The sequence below is a fragment of the Chaetodon trifascialis genome, chromosome 3 (assembly GCF_039877785.1).
Source record: "Chaetodon trifascialis isolate fChaTrf1 chromosome 3, fChaTrf1.hap1, whole genome shotgun sequence".
NCBI classification, from domain to species: Eukaryota; Metazoa; Chordata; class Actinopteri; order Chaetodontiformes; family Chaetodontidae; genus Chaetodon; species Chaetodon trifascialis.
In genome coordinates this window covers 26,785,637-26,803,820 of record NC_092058.1, presented here as the reverse complement: position 1 = coordinate 26,803,820, position 18,184 = coordinate 26,785,637, and the positions used below count along the sequence as shown (strand labels likewise).

Sequence of the window (18,184 nt, the reverse complement as noted above, 5' to 3'; positions counted from 1 at the left end):
AATAATGACTTTATATGATGCAGCAGTGGAGAGGAGGGCTGGTAGCGTCAGTTTCAAGTTTTTGGTCACTTGAATCTGCAAAAACTAGGACTTGGAGACTGAAAAAAACAAACACTAGGCTGGTTTCATAGGGCATCTGAAAAGTCAATTGGAGTTGGAGTCAAGTTAAGCAGCAGCTGAAGTAACACTGTAACCCATAAATACATCTGAAAACCAAGTGCTACATGACAAAATGCACAGCGTTACTCCTCCGTGTGATTCCATGTTTCTCCCTGTGTGTAACATACCCGGCCTTTAAAACCCTTCACCCACCTACTGCCTTGGTAACCTCAGTGCTTCAAACCCTCGAGCCCCTGAACTCACAGACAACCACACTGATCCTCAGGCTGCCAGCATCCACATCAAGATGGAGCCTTTGATTCAAACCTCCACCTGTCCCAGTCAGCTCTGCTGCTGTTGAGAACCTGATGTAAAAACATGTTCAGGCTTCCTGGGGCTGAGATCTTTGCGTTCTCTGTGTGTTCTTGTAAAAGCCCTCCCTCTGTGAGGCTGGAGGAAGGCCTTCTCACTGCAGGACTTTGTAAATTGCTGGAAATAAAGGTCTATATTATTTCATACCATTCCTCCGTCAGTGTGTTTCTATCAGCTCTTACTGTAAACGTGTGGGTGACCTGACAGGATCAAAGCACTGCAGTCTGCTCCTCTGTTCTCAGGACAGACGTTGGTCAGACGTGAAACTGAACACCACCACATTGAGCACATGCATTTTAATAAAATACTTCATTGATCCCTGTGTAGAAAGTCCATGGTCCTATCTTCGATAGACTGCAGTGATCAGGGTTAGGGTTACCGTTTAGAGTTTGTTTTACCGTCTCTGAGCCGTAGCCTGGTCTTAGTTTCACTCTTCCTTTTTTGAATCAGTGAAGTTTTTCATAGTTAAAAGAATTGAAATCCAAGGGTTTGAATAGTAATATTTAATCATTAAAATTAAATAGATACAAAATAGGCGTTCGTTAAAGAGGTTGAATAAAGTAAATAAAATTAATCTTTAAATACACTGAATCACTTTCAAAATCTGGGATACACAACATACATGGGTTAGCCTGAAAGGAGAAGCTCTGCAGCCATGGCTCATTCAACAGGAGATGAGCAGAGGGTTGATGCTGCTGGTTTGACATCCTGAAGACGGAACCAGGAGTTTCTCTCCTGCTTCATCATCTCCCCCGTTTCCAAGGAGATCCCTGGAGGACAGCCGGACACAGAGGGCGTCAGCTACCTGCAGGATGTGAGACAGGCCTGGATGGGGAAATTGCAAAGTACCAAGGAAAATTTCAGCAACAAGCAACACTAACACGTGAATACTTGACCAGCTGGAGGATGTAGAGCAGACCTACCATCTCCACTCCTACTGCACATATCCAGAGTGTCCATCACAATCTTCCCCAGGGCCCTGCGGGACACGTTCTACGAGGAGAGGGAGGTTTTACTTTTTAGAAACAAACATTAATAAATACAATAATAAACACGGGAAACACATACCGAAAGCAAAACAGCAATAACAAAACTCCCACAAAAGCAGATAAAAACCCAGAATTGAGCCAATAGAGCCTAACACCTGAGTGACTAAACAAAATCGATGGACAGAGGATGAGAACCATTAACTATTGTTTGTGTCATTTTGTTACATTAAAGGGAATTATAATCAGATTGCGTCTGTCTCCATATCAAACTGTGCACGTCCAACTGGGATGGAGTAAACACTAGATGGCACTGAAGAGGTGTGTGTGTGTGTACAGTATATCTGAGGTGAATGCTGTGTGTGTGCGTGTGCGTGTGCGTTGTGTGAACCTTGTTGCGCAGCTGCAGCAGCAGTGTGAGGGCATCTGTGAGTTTCTCCTCCAGCAAAGACAGACGTGTCTTTTCTGTCTCCTCCAGTCTTGTCTTGTCCTCCTCTTTCTCAGGCCTCTGGCAGACAGGAGGAAGAACACATCAAGGCGAAGAAGCTCTAAAACTATGTCAACAGTCTCTGAGACGGATGAGTCAGCAGCTTCTCTAGCCTCTGTGGAACTCTGGACACTTTTCCACACAGGTCAGCGAGGGACTTAGACCAAGTTTTAGTCCAATTAGCATTTCTCTGTGTCAGAACTGCTCTGGATGAACAAACATGTGCACACACACCTTCCTTCACATTGGGCAACAGTCTAACTTGAAGTTAGCCAACTAAAAGAAACATTATGTGTCATTATGTAAAACAATTATGCTCTTTAATGCCTATATATAATCTGACATTTGGTATTTTTCAGCTCATCCTTTAGTAATTCAACACTTCTATGGAGGGGAACCACAATATTAACTTGTTTTTCCTGTAATTTGTGTTTGATCTGGACACCACCCTGACTTGATGACAATACTGTCATTAAATATTTAGATTTTCTTACCTAATCTGACATTATGCATCCAGAGCTCTGAAACCCTCTATAACAGTCTGCATTTTAATCCATTCAATTCAGCATATTAACTGTTTCTCATTATCATCTCTCTCTCTTACCTTTTCTTTTTCAGACCCCCTGCTTCCCTCTGGGTGCTCTTGGTTTTGTCCCTCCCAGCTGCAGCGCCCCCTGCTGTCCTTAAAAGCACTGATGAGGTTCTTATCATGCAGGTGACTTTGAGAGGGAAGCTGAAAGACCACATGGTTCTGACATCTGGAGAAAGAAACAGAACCACATCTGACATTTGCGTGGGGGAAACGTGTGCACAGTGGTGGTGTACAGTATGTGTGTTGGATGTAAACTAACCCTTTGCCACAGCCGTGCAGTCGGCTGATGTACTTCTTCACCTGTCCTTCCTCCCTCATCCCTCTGTCCTCCTCCTCTTCATCAGAGGCAGCTCTCCCCTCCACGGCTCTCTGCAAACACTCTGCATCTGCAAACAGCAGAAGTAGTTTCTTTACTTGCTCAATGACACGTCAGTGGTTAAGGCTCCATACATGTGCACCAGTCTGGATTAACACTTTGTTTAAAAACAATGTGTTAATTTTAGTATTCTGTTACAAAGCATTGGTGAATGAGTAATGCTCTGTGTGCCCAACAGACCTTTTTCTAAAAAGATGTTTCAGCTTGTCATATCAGATAAGTACAAGTGTAACTAATAACATTGAAATCTTACTGCAATCCATTTAGGTGAGCTAGTTCCTGGGTCTTGATGTACTGGCTCTCTGTTTTTCAAGTCAAAATGTTGCAAACATAGTCTGTATAAAACATGGAGCCATTGAGCCAACTCCCAGCTAATCCAAAAATGGGCAAAGAGGTGGAGTGTGGGTGGAGCTGAGGCAAGCCAGATGAAGCCTGGTTGCTGAAACCAACCTTTAAGCCTTAAATGAGTGAGTTATATAAAATTTCACTCCCTGTATAATTGTCATCAACAGGGAAATTAGCTATAGACAACAAAACTGTTTGTTAGACCAGCCTCTAAATATGTTTATTTCTGCTGTAAAGTTGGATATTTAAGATAAGATAAGATTTTACTTTATTAATCACTGCACACACGCCATGCTTCGTGAAATTATTTTTCTCAGACCCATCCTGGTCTGTCGTTCCTCTGTGGCAGACCAGGAGCGGTGGGCTGCCAGCTGCCAGCCGATGCCAGCACCCGCGCCCAGGGACCCATCCTTCTTCGTCACCGTTGCTCAGGCGGTGATCTTCTTGCATGTTTTTAGTGGGGGTTATTAAGGAGGACACCCCAGGTGAACACGGGGAGAACATGCGAACTCCACACAGAAAGGCCCCTTTTACTCGAGCAGCAGGCACCAAAGACATGGTGGAGGACACACCACCAGCGCCCACAGCAGGATTCGAACTGGGGACCTTCTAGCTGTGAGGCGACAGTGTTACCACTTGTGCCACCGTGCTACCCAATGAGGGTACGAGGGTCATACATGAACATGAGGGTCTGTGGGGATAAACTTGCTTTTGGATTTTGGCACTTTCTGGCTTGGCTTCACTTTTCAGCCTTGTAGGTTGCCGCTTCTTTGCAAAGCTTTAATATATATAAAATAACATATGCCAAACATGTCAAATGGGAGCAAAAGCTGCTGCAAAATGTTGTGCACCACTGAAGGGAAATCACACTTCATTTAGAACACACTCCTTTCCCTAATTGCTCAGTGATTCATCCACGTTCCAGTCACTCACCTGTCTTGCTGCAGGCATCTTCTGCTCCAACTGGGTAGATGTGTTGATGAGTGGGGTCAGGGATGCAGCTGCAGTGGGATCTGAGAGTGGTAAAGGTAGAGAACATACCTCATATGTACTGTTAACAGAGGCTCCTTCGTTTGTGCATTTGCATGTGGGTTATTCTACCTGGTATGCTAGCTTAGACCTGTCTAGTGAAAGCTTTCCTCGATCCACTCTGCAAGCACAGACTAAAACTTCTTATGTAACACATCCCAACTTCATTTTTTCTGCTGGCTGCCACCTACTGATCACACTCACATACAGCCCGTCACACAGCGCTGATGTTTCAGATCAGAGTGCAACAGCAGGGTAGCAGCAGAGAGACATGTCAGGCTACATGTGGAACCTGTGAGTCCTTAGAGCTTGCAGTGTTTCGTGGTTTGCATGATGTGCAAAGGTGATCAGACAGGAGAGGCCACAGCAGGACTTTGGGGATCAGGTAAGAACAATGGTGAGAGCAAAAAGATTCTGAGTTGCAGTTTTTCCATCAGAGCTGCATGGGGCCTTCCAGATGTAGAATCACTTGTCTTCCAGATGACACACTGCATGGGATTAGACAACAAATTGTTCCTGACACTCACTTTTGTCCCTGATACCTCAGTTCTGCTGGATCAGTGCACTTTCAGGCTGATATCGTATAGTCTGAGTGCAGCCTTAAGAGACACCACTCTGTGATGGAAGGGTCTCAGGTTTAGACACTGAAACATACACTGGGTGCTGTTGAAGTGTCCTTGAGCAAGGCACTGAACTGTTGTTTGCTCAACTACTGTCAGCTGCTGTTAGATTATCATCTATATCTACAACCCTAATTTTAAAAAACTTGCAATACTGTAAAACATCAATAAAACAGAAGGTGATCATTTGTTAGTCCTTTTTAACATAACTGAAAACAGTACAAACACAATACATTTAATGTTTGACCTCATCATCTTCATTGATTCTTGCAAATATATGCTTGTTCTGTTAATATTCTATTTGATGCCAGCAACACGTTTCAAACGGGAAACTTCTTAAAACACTGCTAACTGATTTCTTTGGACACTTGGTGGTTGCCTGTTTGCACGTCCAGCAGACACAGAGCAAAATTAGCCTTCATTCAGAGCTGCGTTGTGTGTGAGGGTGATGAATGTGAGCATTCAGTCTGCTTTTAGCTCTGCTTTGGTCTCCTTCAAATCCTGAGGGAAATATCTGACTCTTTATCTGCTGAATTCTCTGGTATGTAAAACCAAAACAATAAGCTGAAAAACCCTCGATAACTCTGAGGGTTCATGTGACTCCTTTCATTACACACAGTCTTCTGATTCATTTCTAATACAAAAAGATCTCCAGTATTTCTTTGACAATCATTAGTGATGTTAGAGATCAGTCTAACGCACTGTGAGTGTGAATGAAATGAATGTGACTATGATCTGGTCCCTGTGGAGGGTTAGAGGGAGACTCTCTGTTAAACATTAATGCAGCGGTGTTTGTTGAAAGTTAATCCATCTACTTTTGCTCAACACTCTAATTCAGAGTGTAATTTAAGATGTTTGCTTTAGTGCAGTGAGTTTCAAATCAGCAGGGCACAGAGGCAAATGATGTGTAAATGGATGCACAAACATGCCTGTGCACTTTACTCCGCTCACTCATGACCACACAGAGTCTGTACCTGTACTGGTGTAGTTCACTCTCCAGCTGGGTGATCCTGAGCTGGAGTTGCGGCACAGACTGAGCCTGCTCCTGGATCATCCGGACCCTCTGAAGCCCCACGCTCAGAGCCTCCCTGGCCTCCTCCGCCCGCCTCCTGAAGGAGATCATCCAAGATCATCAAACTGGTCTAATATCTATTTTTCATTCAAACATCATCCAGTTAACGTTTAAAAAGCTCCAACCTGATGTGAGCGTTCTCCTTCCTCAGTGCAGACTCCACCCCTTGGAGCTTGCACACCTCCTGGTACGCCCATCGCAGCTCCTCCTCCAGACGCTCATTGAATCTGATGGCTTCATCCAGCTGCCCATCACGTGAGGCGCGGATCAGCTTCAGCTCTCTCACAAGGGGGTCCCTGATGTCCCGTCTCCTCGCCACCCTCCTCGCCCCTTCTCCTCCTCCACCACTGCACTGTCCTTTAATTCTGTGGGTTGGCACCAGTTTTCCCTGTATGATGGTGATGGAAGTCGTGGGTTGAGTTGAAACTGTGGAGCTGAAGCCACGCGTGGAAGGCAGGCTGCGGCTCCTCTCCTGTCGGAGTGCCACCTCCAGGGCCAAGCAGCGAGCGTCGCTCCCCTGCAGCGCCGAGCGGAGGTCCTCCACCAGCTCCCTCAGAGCTGCTACCTCATCTGGAGAAGAAGGAGAGAGAAGAGAAGAGTAAGAAACTGAACCTGTGGTGAAAGAGAAACTAAATCACTGCTCATTTCAATCATCCCAGTTAGGTACTGATCCAATTGCAGGAACACAGAACAGTATTTCAGCTAAAATGTGGATAAATCTGATGTCCTTGCATCACTACTTCAGTCTTCACAGGGTTTAATAATAATCCAATAATATAATATGCAATACTCTAAAACTCACAGGGCCTGCTTGTCAGCATTGAGTACTTTAACTGAAACTGAATACAGGAATTTCACTGGTAATGGAGCATTGGTTTGGAATGGTATTAGGACTTTATATTATGTGAAGTATCTGAATGCATTCTCTACCATTTTTCTGAGAATGTAAACAGTAAGGGCTCAAGTACTAATATGTACTTTACTTGAGTATTTAAATTTTATGCTACTTTATGCTTCTACCCCACTCTACTTATCTGACAGTTGCAGTTACTAGTTACTTTACAAGCTAAGATTTTACATAAAAAATCATTTAGAACATTTAGAATACAATACATTGAAAGATCAAACCAGTGGCTCCCACCTTTTTGACTTTTGACCCTCTGACAAAAATGAAAGCCATTGTGTCTCTGTGTCACATTACAGGTGTCTATGAGCTGATCCATTTCCTCTCAAAGAGTGTCAGATGGTTCTATTTAGATAAATGTTCAATGCAAAAGAAGGAAAACTCCAATATTTCACAAAAAAAGCAAAGACTGGTGAAAAGGCTAAAACATCAACACACACTGACTGTCAGAACTTTGTTTTTCTTCTCTCCTCTCCCATTAATCATCAGGAAAGGCCCAACCCCTTGGTTGGGAACCACAGGACTAAACTTCAAACGAGGTTCACCTTGCACCACACTGGTGGATCAGTGTATAAAAATCTATAGTGTATAAAAATAGCCACAGCAGCCACAGACTACATGTACATTTTTCAGACCTTATACTTTAAGTCCATTTAGCTGTCAGTGCTTCAGTATTTTTACTTAAGCAGGATTTTGAACGTGGGACTTATTATTACTGACTGTAGAAACATGTTGCTAAAGATAAAAAAATAAAAAAATAAAAATAAAAAAAGACAAAAAGAGAAACAAGTATTTGGTGTTCAACTTCCCTCTCCCTCTCCTAGCACACACGTGTGTCTCTGTTCAGTGAATAATGAGTAGCTTTGCTTATACAGTCAACATACGTCCTTGAATAATTTCCTATAAACTGTATTAAGTTTAAGCACGTGCACTTGTAATACTGAAATGAAATACTCTGGAAGCAGTCGGTGATCACAGGGGCCATATAAATGTGAAAACACGTGCAACAGAGACATCCTGGAACAGTACCTGAGTCTCGCTCCTCTGCGGTTCGACCTTTAGTGGATCTGTTAACAGATCCGTTCTGATCCCTCGTCAGATCAAAACTCACACATTTTCTCCGTCTGACACGCGGCCACCGGAGCCGGATCTGTCGCTCCACCAGCTCTGTGTCCTCAGTAACGGGCAGACGCCAGGCACACTCCGCGGTGCCTCGACGCGCACTGCGCACACGGAAATACCCACAGAGCCGCGAGTGGAAGTCTTTAAAGGACAGCTGACAGGGCAGCCCAGAACACACATCACTAAATTCTTCATCTTCCTCGTCTTTTTCTTCATCTATGGTTCCTTCTTTTATCGTCCTCTTGCCTTTTTCTGCTCCGGTGAGTCCCAGCACGCTGCACAGCGCTGTGAAATCCTCCGCCGACACCGTATCGTTCCGGTTGGGGTAGGCCAGGTGATGGAAGACCTCCTGCAGGTATTGATCTATTCCAGTGGCCAGGACGACGATTTCGTTATCCACGCCGGGATCGGGACAGTAGTGATGGGCCAGGGCGCTCCGGAGCCACTCGCTTTTACGCGCTGCTCGTGGCGAGATATGGACACGCGACGGGGCCAATGCGGTACGCTCCATGACGGCACCTTAACTAGATTCAGTTTCTGGAAGTTACCGAATGAAAATCAGATTACGGAATAAGAAAGGGATCTGATTTCAAGCCAGAATTAGGCTAAAACCTATTCCTCCGTGGTGTGACGCTGCGTAATTCCCTGGAAACCTCACCTTGGATTCCTGGCGCATCAAGTCAAGATCTGATCCCCTCCGGTGAGAAAAAACAATCCCACTGCACCGACTCCACCCTTTTATGTGCAAACTCTGACCGCATGAGCGTTTGTGACGGTACCAGTAAGGTGCTTTACCGCTTACAGTTAAGTAGGCACCAAAGCGGATCACATATCAAGTCTCAACAAAATAAGATTTGAGATAAATGATATCATTTGCACAGACTTGGGGCATTTTGTGGCACCTGTCATCCAGTGACTAAAACAAACCACAACAATGCAGAGTGAGGTCTGCTGGGTTTCAGTTTTCACCTTTACCAGAATCTGACTCACCGCCTGTGCGGCAACAACAAGAATAAAAAACTGTCAAATTATTCGTTGACTGCAGTCTCCCACTGTTCCCAGAGACATCGGGCCCCAATACAGTCACCTGGAGATAAAAAGTGTTTTGTTTTTTTTTTTGTTTTTTTTTTTTTGTCTCTCAGCGGAAATACCTTTCCCCACCCTGACCACCACTTGTCACACACCTGACAGCCAAAGCAAAGAGGGCGTCATGATTGCACTCAGCTAGGCATGACTACACATACCGCCCAAGTTACACATGAATTACTACTGCTGCACATTAACACAGACGATAATTCAGCACCACTACTAAAGCAATTTGTAAATTGACAGGAAAGTAGTCAATTACAGTCATCAAGCAAATTTTCTGACCTGCTGCCTTCAGCTTCCTAGTTGTGAGGATTTGCTGCTTTTATGCGATTATAGTGCAAATTTAATAACTTCAGGTTTGGATTGTTCGTCGGACAGCCATCCCCTTTGTTTCTGGGAATTTGAGATGAGCTTTTTCAATTGTTTTTTTTTTTGACATTTTATATTCAAACATGCCATCTAACCAAAGAGAAAAGACAACTGCTGTGCATGAAAGTATAGCCCAGCAAACACAAGCTGGATTTGCACAATCATATATTTCAAAAATGCTCTTTTCGTTCCAGTCTCTGCAGTTGCATGCTGAAGGCAGCAGAGCTGATGTATTTATTTAACTACCCTGTATAACATGGGAAGGGAAAAGAGCAGTCTGATAGATTTGGGAGTCCAAACTCTTTGCACTTGCTGAGCAAACAGTATATTGAAAACGCGGCTGTCGGATAAATTGATGATGGAAATCTTGAATTTCAGCCTTACAACTACAACATAACACTTCTTCAAGCCCACAGTGTGCAAAATGCAGGGCTGTAGTCACCACCACTGAGGACACTGAGGTCATGTCTTCAGTAAATTCTGCAATTAGACATGAATTTCACATGGTGAATTTTTTCAAGAGGCTATTCTTAGATTTGACTTGTTGTGGATGAACAAAGGTTTATGTGCTGGTCTATTTCTTTGGCCACATGCAGTGACTTCCTGGAGTCTTGCCAGGCAAACAACAAAGACTCTGCTGTTTTAGCTTTATACTTATCATAGAGGTATAAGTACTCTCATCTATAACAAACTCTGAGAGAAAGTGAGTAAGCCTATTTTGCAAAGTTTCAAACCTGCAAGCAAATATAGAAAATATGAAAAAAAAAAAAAAAAAAAAATGTGTACCTGTCTCACCTCCAGTAACAAACATAGAGAAATATAAAGAATGATTCAAAGGGGATGGCCAACACTTCTGAAGATAAGAGTGTCTGGAGTTGAAGGCGATACTTCTTCTCCTGTGTATTCCACACACTAATGTACTGGCTAACAGATGAGTCATCTGAGCAGGGATGGGTGCACAGATGAGCTCACACAGCCAAACCTCAAAGATATTGTTTAGTCTTTGTTTTGGTTTCCAGCACATCTGAATATGTTTGAACTGCAGTGCTTGCAGTAAGTTATCTGAGGCTTTTACCTTTGGAAAGGTGTGTCAGTGTACTGTTTCAAACAGTGGCTCTTAAGGCTGCAAATATTGTGAAGCAAATGTGTTCTTTCAAACACCCACAAATTGTCCTGAAGACTTAAAGAGACAGTTATCACCTGTGGCCGGACTTGTGGAGGCAGGCAGAGCTTAGTGGCAGCAATAAGTGCTCCTCTTGCTGTGTCTTGGAAACTATGTAATTCCTTCCAGGCTGCCGGGGAAGAATCAGTGATAACACAGTCAAGGTCAAGGTCTGCACCACAGCCAGATACACTCATATATGACTTTTGATCAACACTTGAATGCACTGATAAATAGAAATACTGTATTCTTCTCAGGCTGTGTCCGTCATACAGCAACCTAGATATTTTAAATGGAAATCATGTATAGTTTTTAAAAATACTATATATGTATGTATATGACATTACCACCAGACTCTATTTCCATGTAAATGTATATATTCTGCAAAGAAAAGCTGAAGATTTTGTAAGTTTTAACCCACTAACTACACTATAAACCTACACACACACACACACGTGCAATGCCCACCCACAGTAAGTACAAGCCACACATTCATTTCCAAGAGCAGCAACAAACAAAAAATGGGTTTTGTAGATCTGTCATCACTGAAAGGCTTTTCATCAGGATCATTCAAGTAGCAGTAGTGACTGGTGTTTCTTTGGAATTAAAGCTCTTGTTCCTCCGTTAAGATGCATCCAAAAAGAGCACAGGCTTACATGAATCACATAATAGGTGTTTTGGTGAGTGTAAATGCTCACTTTATCTGTTCTTCCTATGTGTGTGTGTGTGTGTGTGTGTGTGTGTGTGTGTGTGTGTGTGTGTGTGTGTGTGTGTGTGTGTGTGTGTGAGGGAACTAGTAGTTAATGTGTGGCTCAGCACGAGTTCCCTCATTCCTGCTGTCATGCTGCCTCCCTTGAGAGTCAGTCCTCCAGCTGCTGCCTTAAATGACCTGATCTGAAAATGAAAGGATGGGAAGCAAAAAGAGGGGGCTGTAAATAAAGGGGTGTGGGGGTCTGGAGCCTTGTGTGTGTGTGTGTGTGTGTGTGTGTGTGTGTGTGTGTGTGTGTGTGTGTGTGTGTGTGTGTGTGTGTGTGTGTGTGTGTGTGTGTGTGTGTGCTCATGCATGTGTCCTGTTGTTCACCTTTGAGAGGAGGAGTGAGGCAGTATCAGCATTGATATGAGCAGGGTTAAGGGTTTGTGGCTTTGTGTTGGCTGCCATATGCTCCTCTGAGGGTCAACAAAAAGACAAATACAGCCACACACTCCCAGGACACACACACACACACACACACACACACACACACACACACACACACACACACACACACACACACACACACACACACACACACACACACACTTGTACCACCTCTTTGAAGTGGTGACACTGACCAATATGTTGTGTCAGTTCACTGAGGCCCCATCCAGGTTAAACCCTGCGGGGATGTGAAGGTCTCTAAACATGAGGTCATACATATCACCCTATCTGCAAGCTTTTGGTTGGCCTCTCACTTTTTTATTGATCTGCGACCACTTCCTGGCACAGGCTGCATGTTTCAGGACCGAGCCACATGTCAAGGACAGAACGAGGGTTGCACATTGTCTCCTGCATAGTTTATTTAGAGCATAATTATGTGGCTGTGTAATGATAATGATGCTGTATACAAAGTACTTGTCTCATTGTGCAATGTGTTCTGAAGCCAGATTCAAGTAGAATAAAAACAATGTTTTGGTGGATTTTTGGAAAAGAACTTTTCCAAGTCTACAATTACAACTGAAAGGTCCTCTTTCCCTGTTTAATTTGGCTCGATTTACCCAGAGGGAAAACTTTTCATTAAATTACAGTGTACTGCTGGGCTCAAATTAAAGCAAACTCCAAACTCCAAAATGAAGCAAACGTAGCAATAGTGAAAGAAATAGCCAAATATCTCCATATCATAACAATACCATTGTATTGTTGTGTTCAGTATAAAACAGTAAAATGTGTTCAACTGTTAAAAATAAACATAGGTACAATTTGGGGGATTTTCATACTTTCAGATCAGTTGACAAAAGACAGGAAGTAATGTTAAAAGGAGAAAATTAGGGAAAAATAACATCCTATAATAATATGAGACAAATGTCGTGGGGGAACAACCTAAAATATTTTCCTCTGACTTGTAAGAACATCCATCCATCCATTTTCTATGCCGCTTATCCCTTTCGGGGTTGCGGGGGGGCCGGAGCCTATCTCAACGGGTGAGAGGCAGGGTACACCCTGAACCGGTCGCCAGCTGATCGCACATACACACAACCATTCACACTCACACTCACACCAATTAACCTAATGAGCATGTTTTTGGTCTGGAGAGAACCCACGCATGCACAGGAAGAACATGCAAACTTCACACAGAAAGGCCCGACCCGGGAATCGAACCTGCGACCTTCTTGCTGTGAGGCAAGCACTACCTGCTGCGCCACCGTGCAGCGGGCTTGTAAGAACATTTTCAACCAAAAACCACCTTTTCAGTCGATATGGCAAGTGTAGCCAGCAAAGAAGCAACATTGACATTACCTGAAGAATATGAAAGTCCAATATTCACTCTCCTTTTAGCTCTCTTTGGGTCTCCACCAACTCCTGAGAAAAATATCTGGGTCTTAATGTTGTTTGTAGTATTGTCTCTGCTGACGAGAGTGGACAAAATATTAGCTGAAAGATGCTAGCACGTAGCATAGAGCTGAAGGGAACCGCAGAGTTGGTGGATAAGTCTCTGTACGCTCATCACTGTGAGCAACCCCTTTTAGAAACAAGCAGTTATGTGATCCATTGTTAATATAAAAATTCTGCTTATGGCCACTTAAAGTAGCAGTGCCTCAAAATGCAAAAACTCTCTGTGACATTTGAAACCTTGTGCCATGAATTCTACCACTTTGAGTTTGAAAGTTTTTGGCCAGTATTTGTGACTAATGGTGATCTCCACTTTCACTGTATTTTAGGAGATCCTTTGTACTTGGGCAGATAAGTCAACAACTGTTTTCCAGGGCAACTGTATGTTACTGAACTTGTAATCCAGCTGTACGTTGTGATAGAACAAACAGTCTTTTGTCAGCAGTGCATACGCTTTGAGTGCTGTGGTGATCTCTCTACTTTGTGTGCTCAGGTGTGGCTATCTAAAGAATCAGAAGTGGAACAATCGTTGACCTAAATCTCTAACTCGGAATTGTCATGGAGACTTTAAATAAGGAAGCCAGCACAGGGGAGCTGTTTTCAGAGAGTGAAAGGAGAAAGGAAAATTAAATAGAGATAAAAGGGAAAGGTCATTGGAGGGCAGAGGATGGCAAGCTAATAACTAAAGTTTGGAGGAAACAAAACTTTTACGTAGTACATTTTAGGCTGTGCGGTTTTCTGACTCACAATGAATTAGAGAGAATCCAATAAGATTTTATTTTAAAGCAGCTTTTAATCTCTGATTAAAGACATTGGCAAACAAGCAGGAGTGCAAAAAACCTGACAAGATACTGAGGAAAGCTTTTAAAAGCATTTGTCTCAGGAATTGGTGGATACTAAAACAGAGCCAAAAGGAAAGTGAATATCAGACTCATATTTGTCCCGTGGCTAGAAACATGTCTCCAATAAGACAATAATGCTGCTCTTTGTCTGTTATGTGCAAATAGACTACTGTTTGCTTAGTGTAGAGGCAAAGTGTAGGAAGATGTAATAAATTATATTAGCTAACTAAATCAAATGATGTGAACATTCACAATGTTTTTAACATGAAGAATGGCTTGCTACCCTCTGCCTATCACATGTAGCCTTAATTTGACAACGGTCACTCTGACAGTGGTAAAAGAATAAGAAAACACTGAGGACATTACAGCAAGAGAAGTTGATCAGAGTCCTTCGATCCAGCCAGCTTTAAACCAAGCAGATGGTCAGACGTCCTTGAATGACCTTCCATTCACTTACTTTGTTGCACATCATAAACTGTGCACATTGTTCAGCCACTTAAAGGACATCTGTCAACTTTAAAACCAAGCCATGTGCTCAGTGAAGGTTTGTGTAAATGTTATGAAGTTGTGTGTGAAAGTAAACACACCTCACATGGAACAGCCAGAGACCCCAGTTCATTCTAATCAAGCTGTGACAGATGAGGAGTGTGTCAACACAGGCCTTGACATGAGGAATTAGGTTAGAGGAAAAGCAGGCTTGGAGTTCACTCTTTCAGTGGAGATGTGATTTATAGAGATGTGTGTCTGTGCGTGCACGTGCATGTGTGTGTGTGTGTGTGTGTGTGTGTGTGTGTGTGTGTGTGTGTGTGTGTGTGTGTGTGTGTGTGTTACATTGTAAACAGCACTCCACAGTGTGACAATATAAACATTTCCTCATTCCTGAGATATCGAAGGAGCAACGATCTACCTTTGAGCTGTCCCACCTGTGGACAAGGTCATGGCTGAGATGCATGCATGCACATTTAGCCGTCTAAACACTCACACATCCACACTTACACACCCTCAGACACACATGCACACACAATTGGCCAACTGCATTCCTGTGAGCCAGTGAAGAGCCTGGATTAAGAGAGCAGATGAGACATGTGGCTACAGGTAGAGCTCGACTCTGAACTGCCACACACACACACACACACACACACACACACACACACACACACACACACACACACACACACACACACACACACACTCAGTGTCTGGGTGTGAGTGCACACGCCAACATATCCTACTATGTCCTGTAAAACTAAAAGTAGGCATGAGTCATCTGTAAACTTGTACATTTAGTTTTGGACATAAATGATGCATTGCTTGCTGTTTCTTCATTGTAGTTTCTGACAACCACAAATACACTGCACCCTCACAGGCATCAGTAACCTCCATCTCACACATGCATACACTGACACAAACACATTTGCAGTTCCCCTTCATTCCTCTCCTATTATTTCAAGCCTAACTATAAGAGACACTCTGAAACAGGAAGCTGTATGAAGTAGTACAGCAGACCGGGATATGCTAGTCAATAGTATCTATTTTATCCAAAATTTTCTTTTTGTCTGAAACACACTATGAGCTGCATTCAGGTGCTCATTCGCTGCAGAGCAGACATGGCTCATCTCACAGGTCACATGGCACCAACTTCAGACTCCCATGATTGTCTTAAAAAACTTAAAAATAGTAGGTTTTTAAATAATTTACTGTAGATTACAGTGTAAGCTGTATGTGTGAGGTGAGTGCTGGATTTAATGTTATTTCAGTGTAATACTTTGCCTATTATTGCTGTTTTCATGTTACTGTATGCAGAGATTTGCAGAGATGCACCATTTCCTCTGTGTATCACAGTCTATTGACCTGTTGATTTTCAATTTCGCTAAAATTGGAATAGCAGAAATGTGTGAACATTACTGCAATAATTCCTCTCTTACTAAAAATTCAGAAGATTCAGAAGGAAACCACAAAGCAAACCTATAATACTATATGTAAGTAATACTCCCTCTACTTTTTTCCTTCTGTGTCATAAAAACCCTCTAATCAAATTATGACCTCAGAGAAAGAAATGCAAGAAATAATTGTGTGACATTTTATAGACACAAAGAGATATATAGGCCTAGTAAATTATTGTAAATCCATTATAAATTCAAAACCACAAACAAAAGGCGGGCAAGGTGATTTTATTTATACAGCACATTTCAAGGTAAACTCAATGGGCTTTACACAACAATGCATGCAGCAAGTAACATATAGAGTAGAACATAATAAATAAATTATACTCAATGTATAAAATGTATAAAAATCAGTGAGAAAATATAAAGAAAAACAAAAATATGATGATGAACCCCAGATCTACCCACAGAAACAGTAACTGTAAACTAGAAGAGCTTTTAGTTTCCCTTTGAAAGGACGCAGTCATGACTGATCTCAGCTCATCAGGCAGTTAGCTCCAGAGAACAGGACCAAAACTAAACGCAGTCAGACCTGGAGTTCATCTAAGGTCCAGTTAGAAAAGACTGGACTGTAGTCAGTGAGCAGGTCAGAAATGTACACAGGGACAAACAAGGAGCAAAGAAGGCGTCTGAGCACTGCAGTAATATGTTCGGCATTGCATGAATGCATAAGGACCCTTATGGGAAGCTTAAACACATTTTTCATCTATGTAGGTTCAATCATGGCTCTTTGCTCGCAAACAGTAAACACTGCAAGTGAAATTCCCCCAAACTTCCTGTGGACTTGTTTATGTGTTTGACATAGCACGCTCGTGCGCACACACACACACACACACACACACACACGCACACACACACACCAATGACGTGAAGCGGTTGCCTCGAGCAATATACTGTAGGCAACAAGTCTGAGCAGATTTAACGTGGCCGGACGTCCGTCTGGCTGTTTATCTTATTGTTCACTGGATGTTTGGTTCTTTGACATTTTAGTGACAGACAGCAGAGTCATAGTGAGCAGAAACCAGGATGAGTTAAGAGAGCCTCTGCACTGGTAGACGACTCGTGAGCCTGGAAGCATAACTTCTTGGAAGAAGTTTCTTTCTGCACAAAGTAAGATTTTGAGAAATGTGCTATCCAAACAGCTGTGTGTTCCAATCTTTCAGAAAGTTCACTCATAGAAAAGCAGATGACACTCCACAATCACAAGATCACAATGTGACACAGTGTGTTCACAGCTGTGTTGGACCGTTTGGCCCCTCTTAAAAGGGTTGTTTTTTTTCAGCACTAATGCACTTATGTGAAATTAGAATCATATGATTCGAACTTGCACCATCACCACTACATCCCAACTGACAAGAAATGTGTCCAAAGAGGGGGCAACCTGAGACAAAACCTGTAATAAATGGGGATTTTTAGTCTGACTGGCATTTTTATTAGACATGAAAGAGTTTGGAAACGCCTCTCAAACATCATCTAATGACAGGAGACACTAACAGTGAACGTGATGAAAGACATCTTCTTGGTACAGCTGATAGAGCTGGTAGCTGCAGCATTCCCTCATGTACTCATCCTAACAAGGAGAAAGCCTTCTTCAGGGTAACTCTGCTCTAGTTGCAGCACTTGGTTAAGACATTTTTATTACTATACTGTCACCACCTGGTCGAGAGTTGGTACTGCCACAGTGACAAGCTTGTGGATTTCACTCATTGCATTTTTTATCTGCTGGTTGTATTTTTTTCTTTATTGATATTTATTTTCTTTATTGATATTGAAGTCTGGTCCCACTGGCTGAGCCTGGGTTAACATTTTATCCAGATTTTTGTCCTTTCTGTGAACTCTCCTGGAAGCTTTGTATACTGTTAATTATATATATATATATATATACATATGTATACACACACACACACACACACACACACACACACACACACACACACACACACACACACACACACACACACACACACACTAATCTCTTTATTGTGTGGCTCTTTTTTATTTTCTTTGCTCTGTTTTTGTGTATATTTTCCTGGTGCATCTCTTGAGCTGCTGTAACACCTTTGGCAATCAGGAAATATGATCTTCTCTAGTCTAATCTTCTCACTTTTGAACCTGAATAAAATCATGAATTACAATGTCCTGACTTCACAGAACTTGTAAAAACATTTTTTTTTTCCAATGTGTATAA

General features: G+C 42.6%; 1 protein-coding gene across 1 annotated transcript; it reads right to left on the bottom strand.

The window, feature by feature from the left end:
• Positions 1 to 1,092: 1,092 nt before the first annotated feature.
• On the bottom strand, positions 1,093 to 8,644 carry LOC139329256 (EF-hand and coiled-coil domain-containing protein 1). The gene is made up of 9 exons (XM_070959455.1): positions 7,912 to 8,644; positions 6,104 to 6,548; positions 5,881 to 6,015; positions 4,191 to 4,270; positions 2,796 to 2,922; positions 2,549 to 2,702; positions 1,849 to 1,965; positions 1,395 to 1,464; positions 1,093 to 1,296 (listed from the first exon to the last, which is right to left on the bottom strand). Exons 1-9 carry the CDS (start codon positions 8,513 to 8,515, stop codon positions 1,136 to 1,138), a joined length of 1,893 nt encoding a protein of 630 aa, XP_070815556.1. The 5' UTR covers positions 8,516 to 8,644; the 3' UTR covers positions 1,093 to 1,135.
• Between the last annotated feature and the right edge of the window lie 9,540 nt (positions 8,645 to 18,184).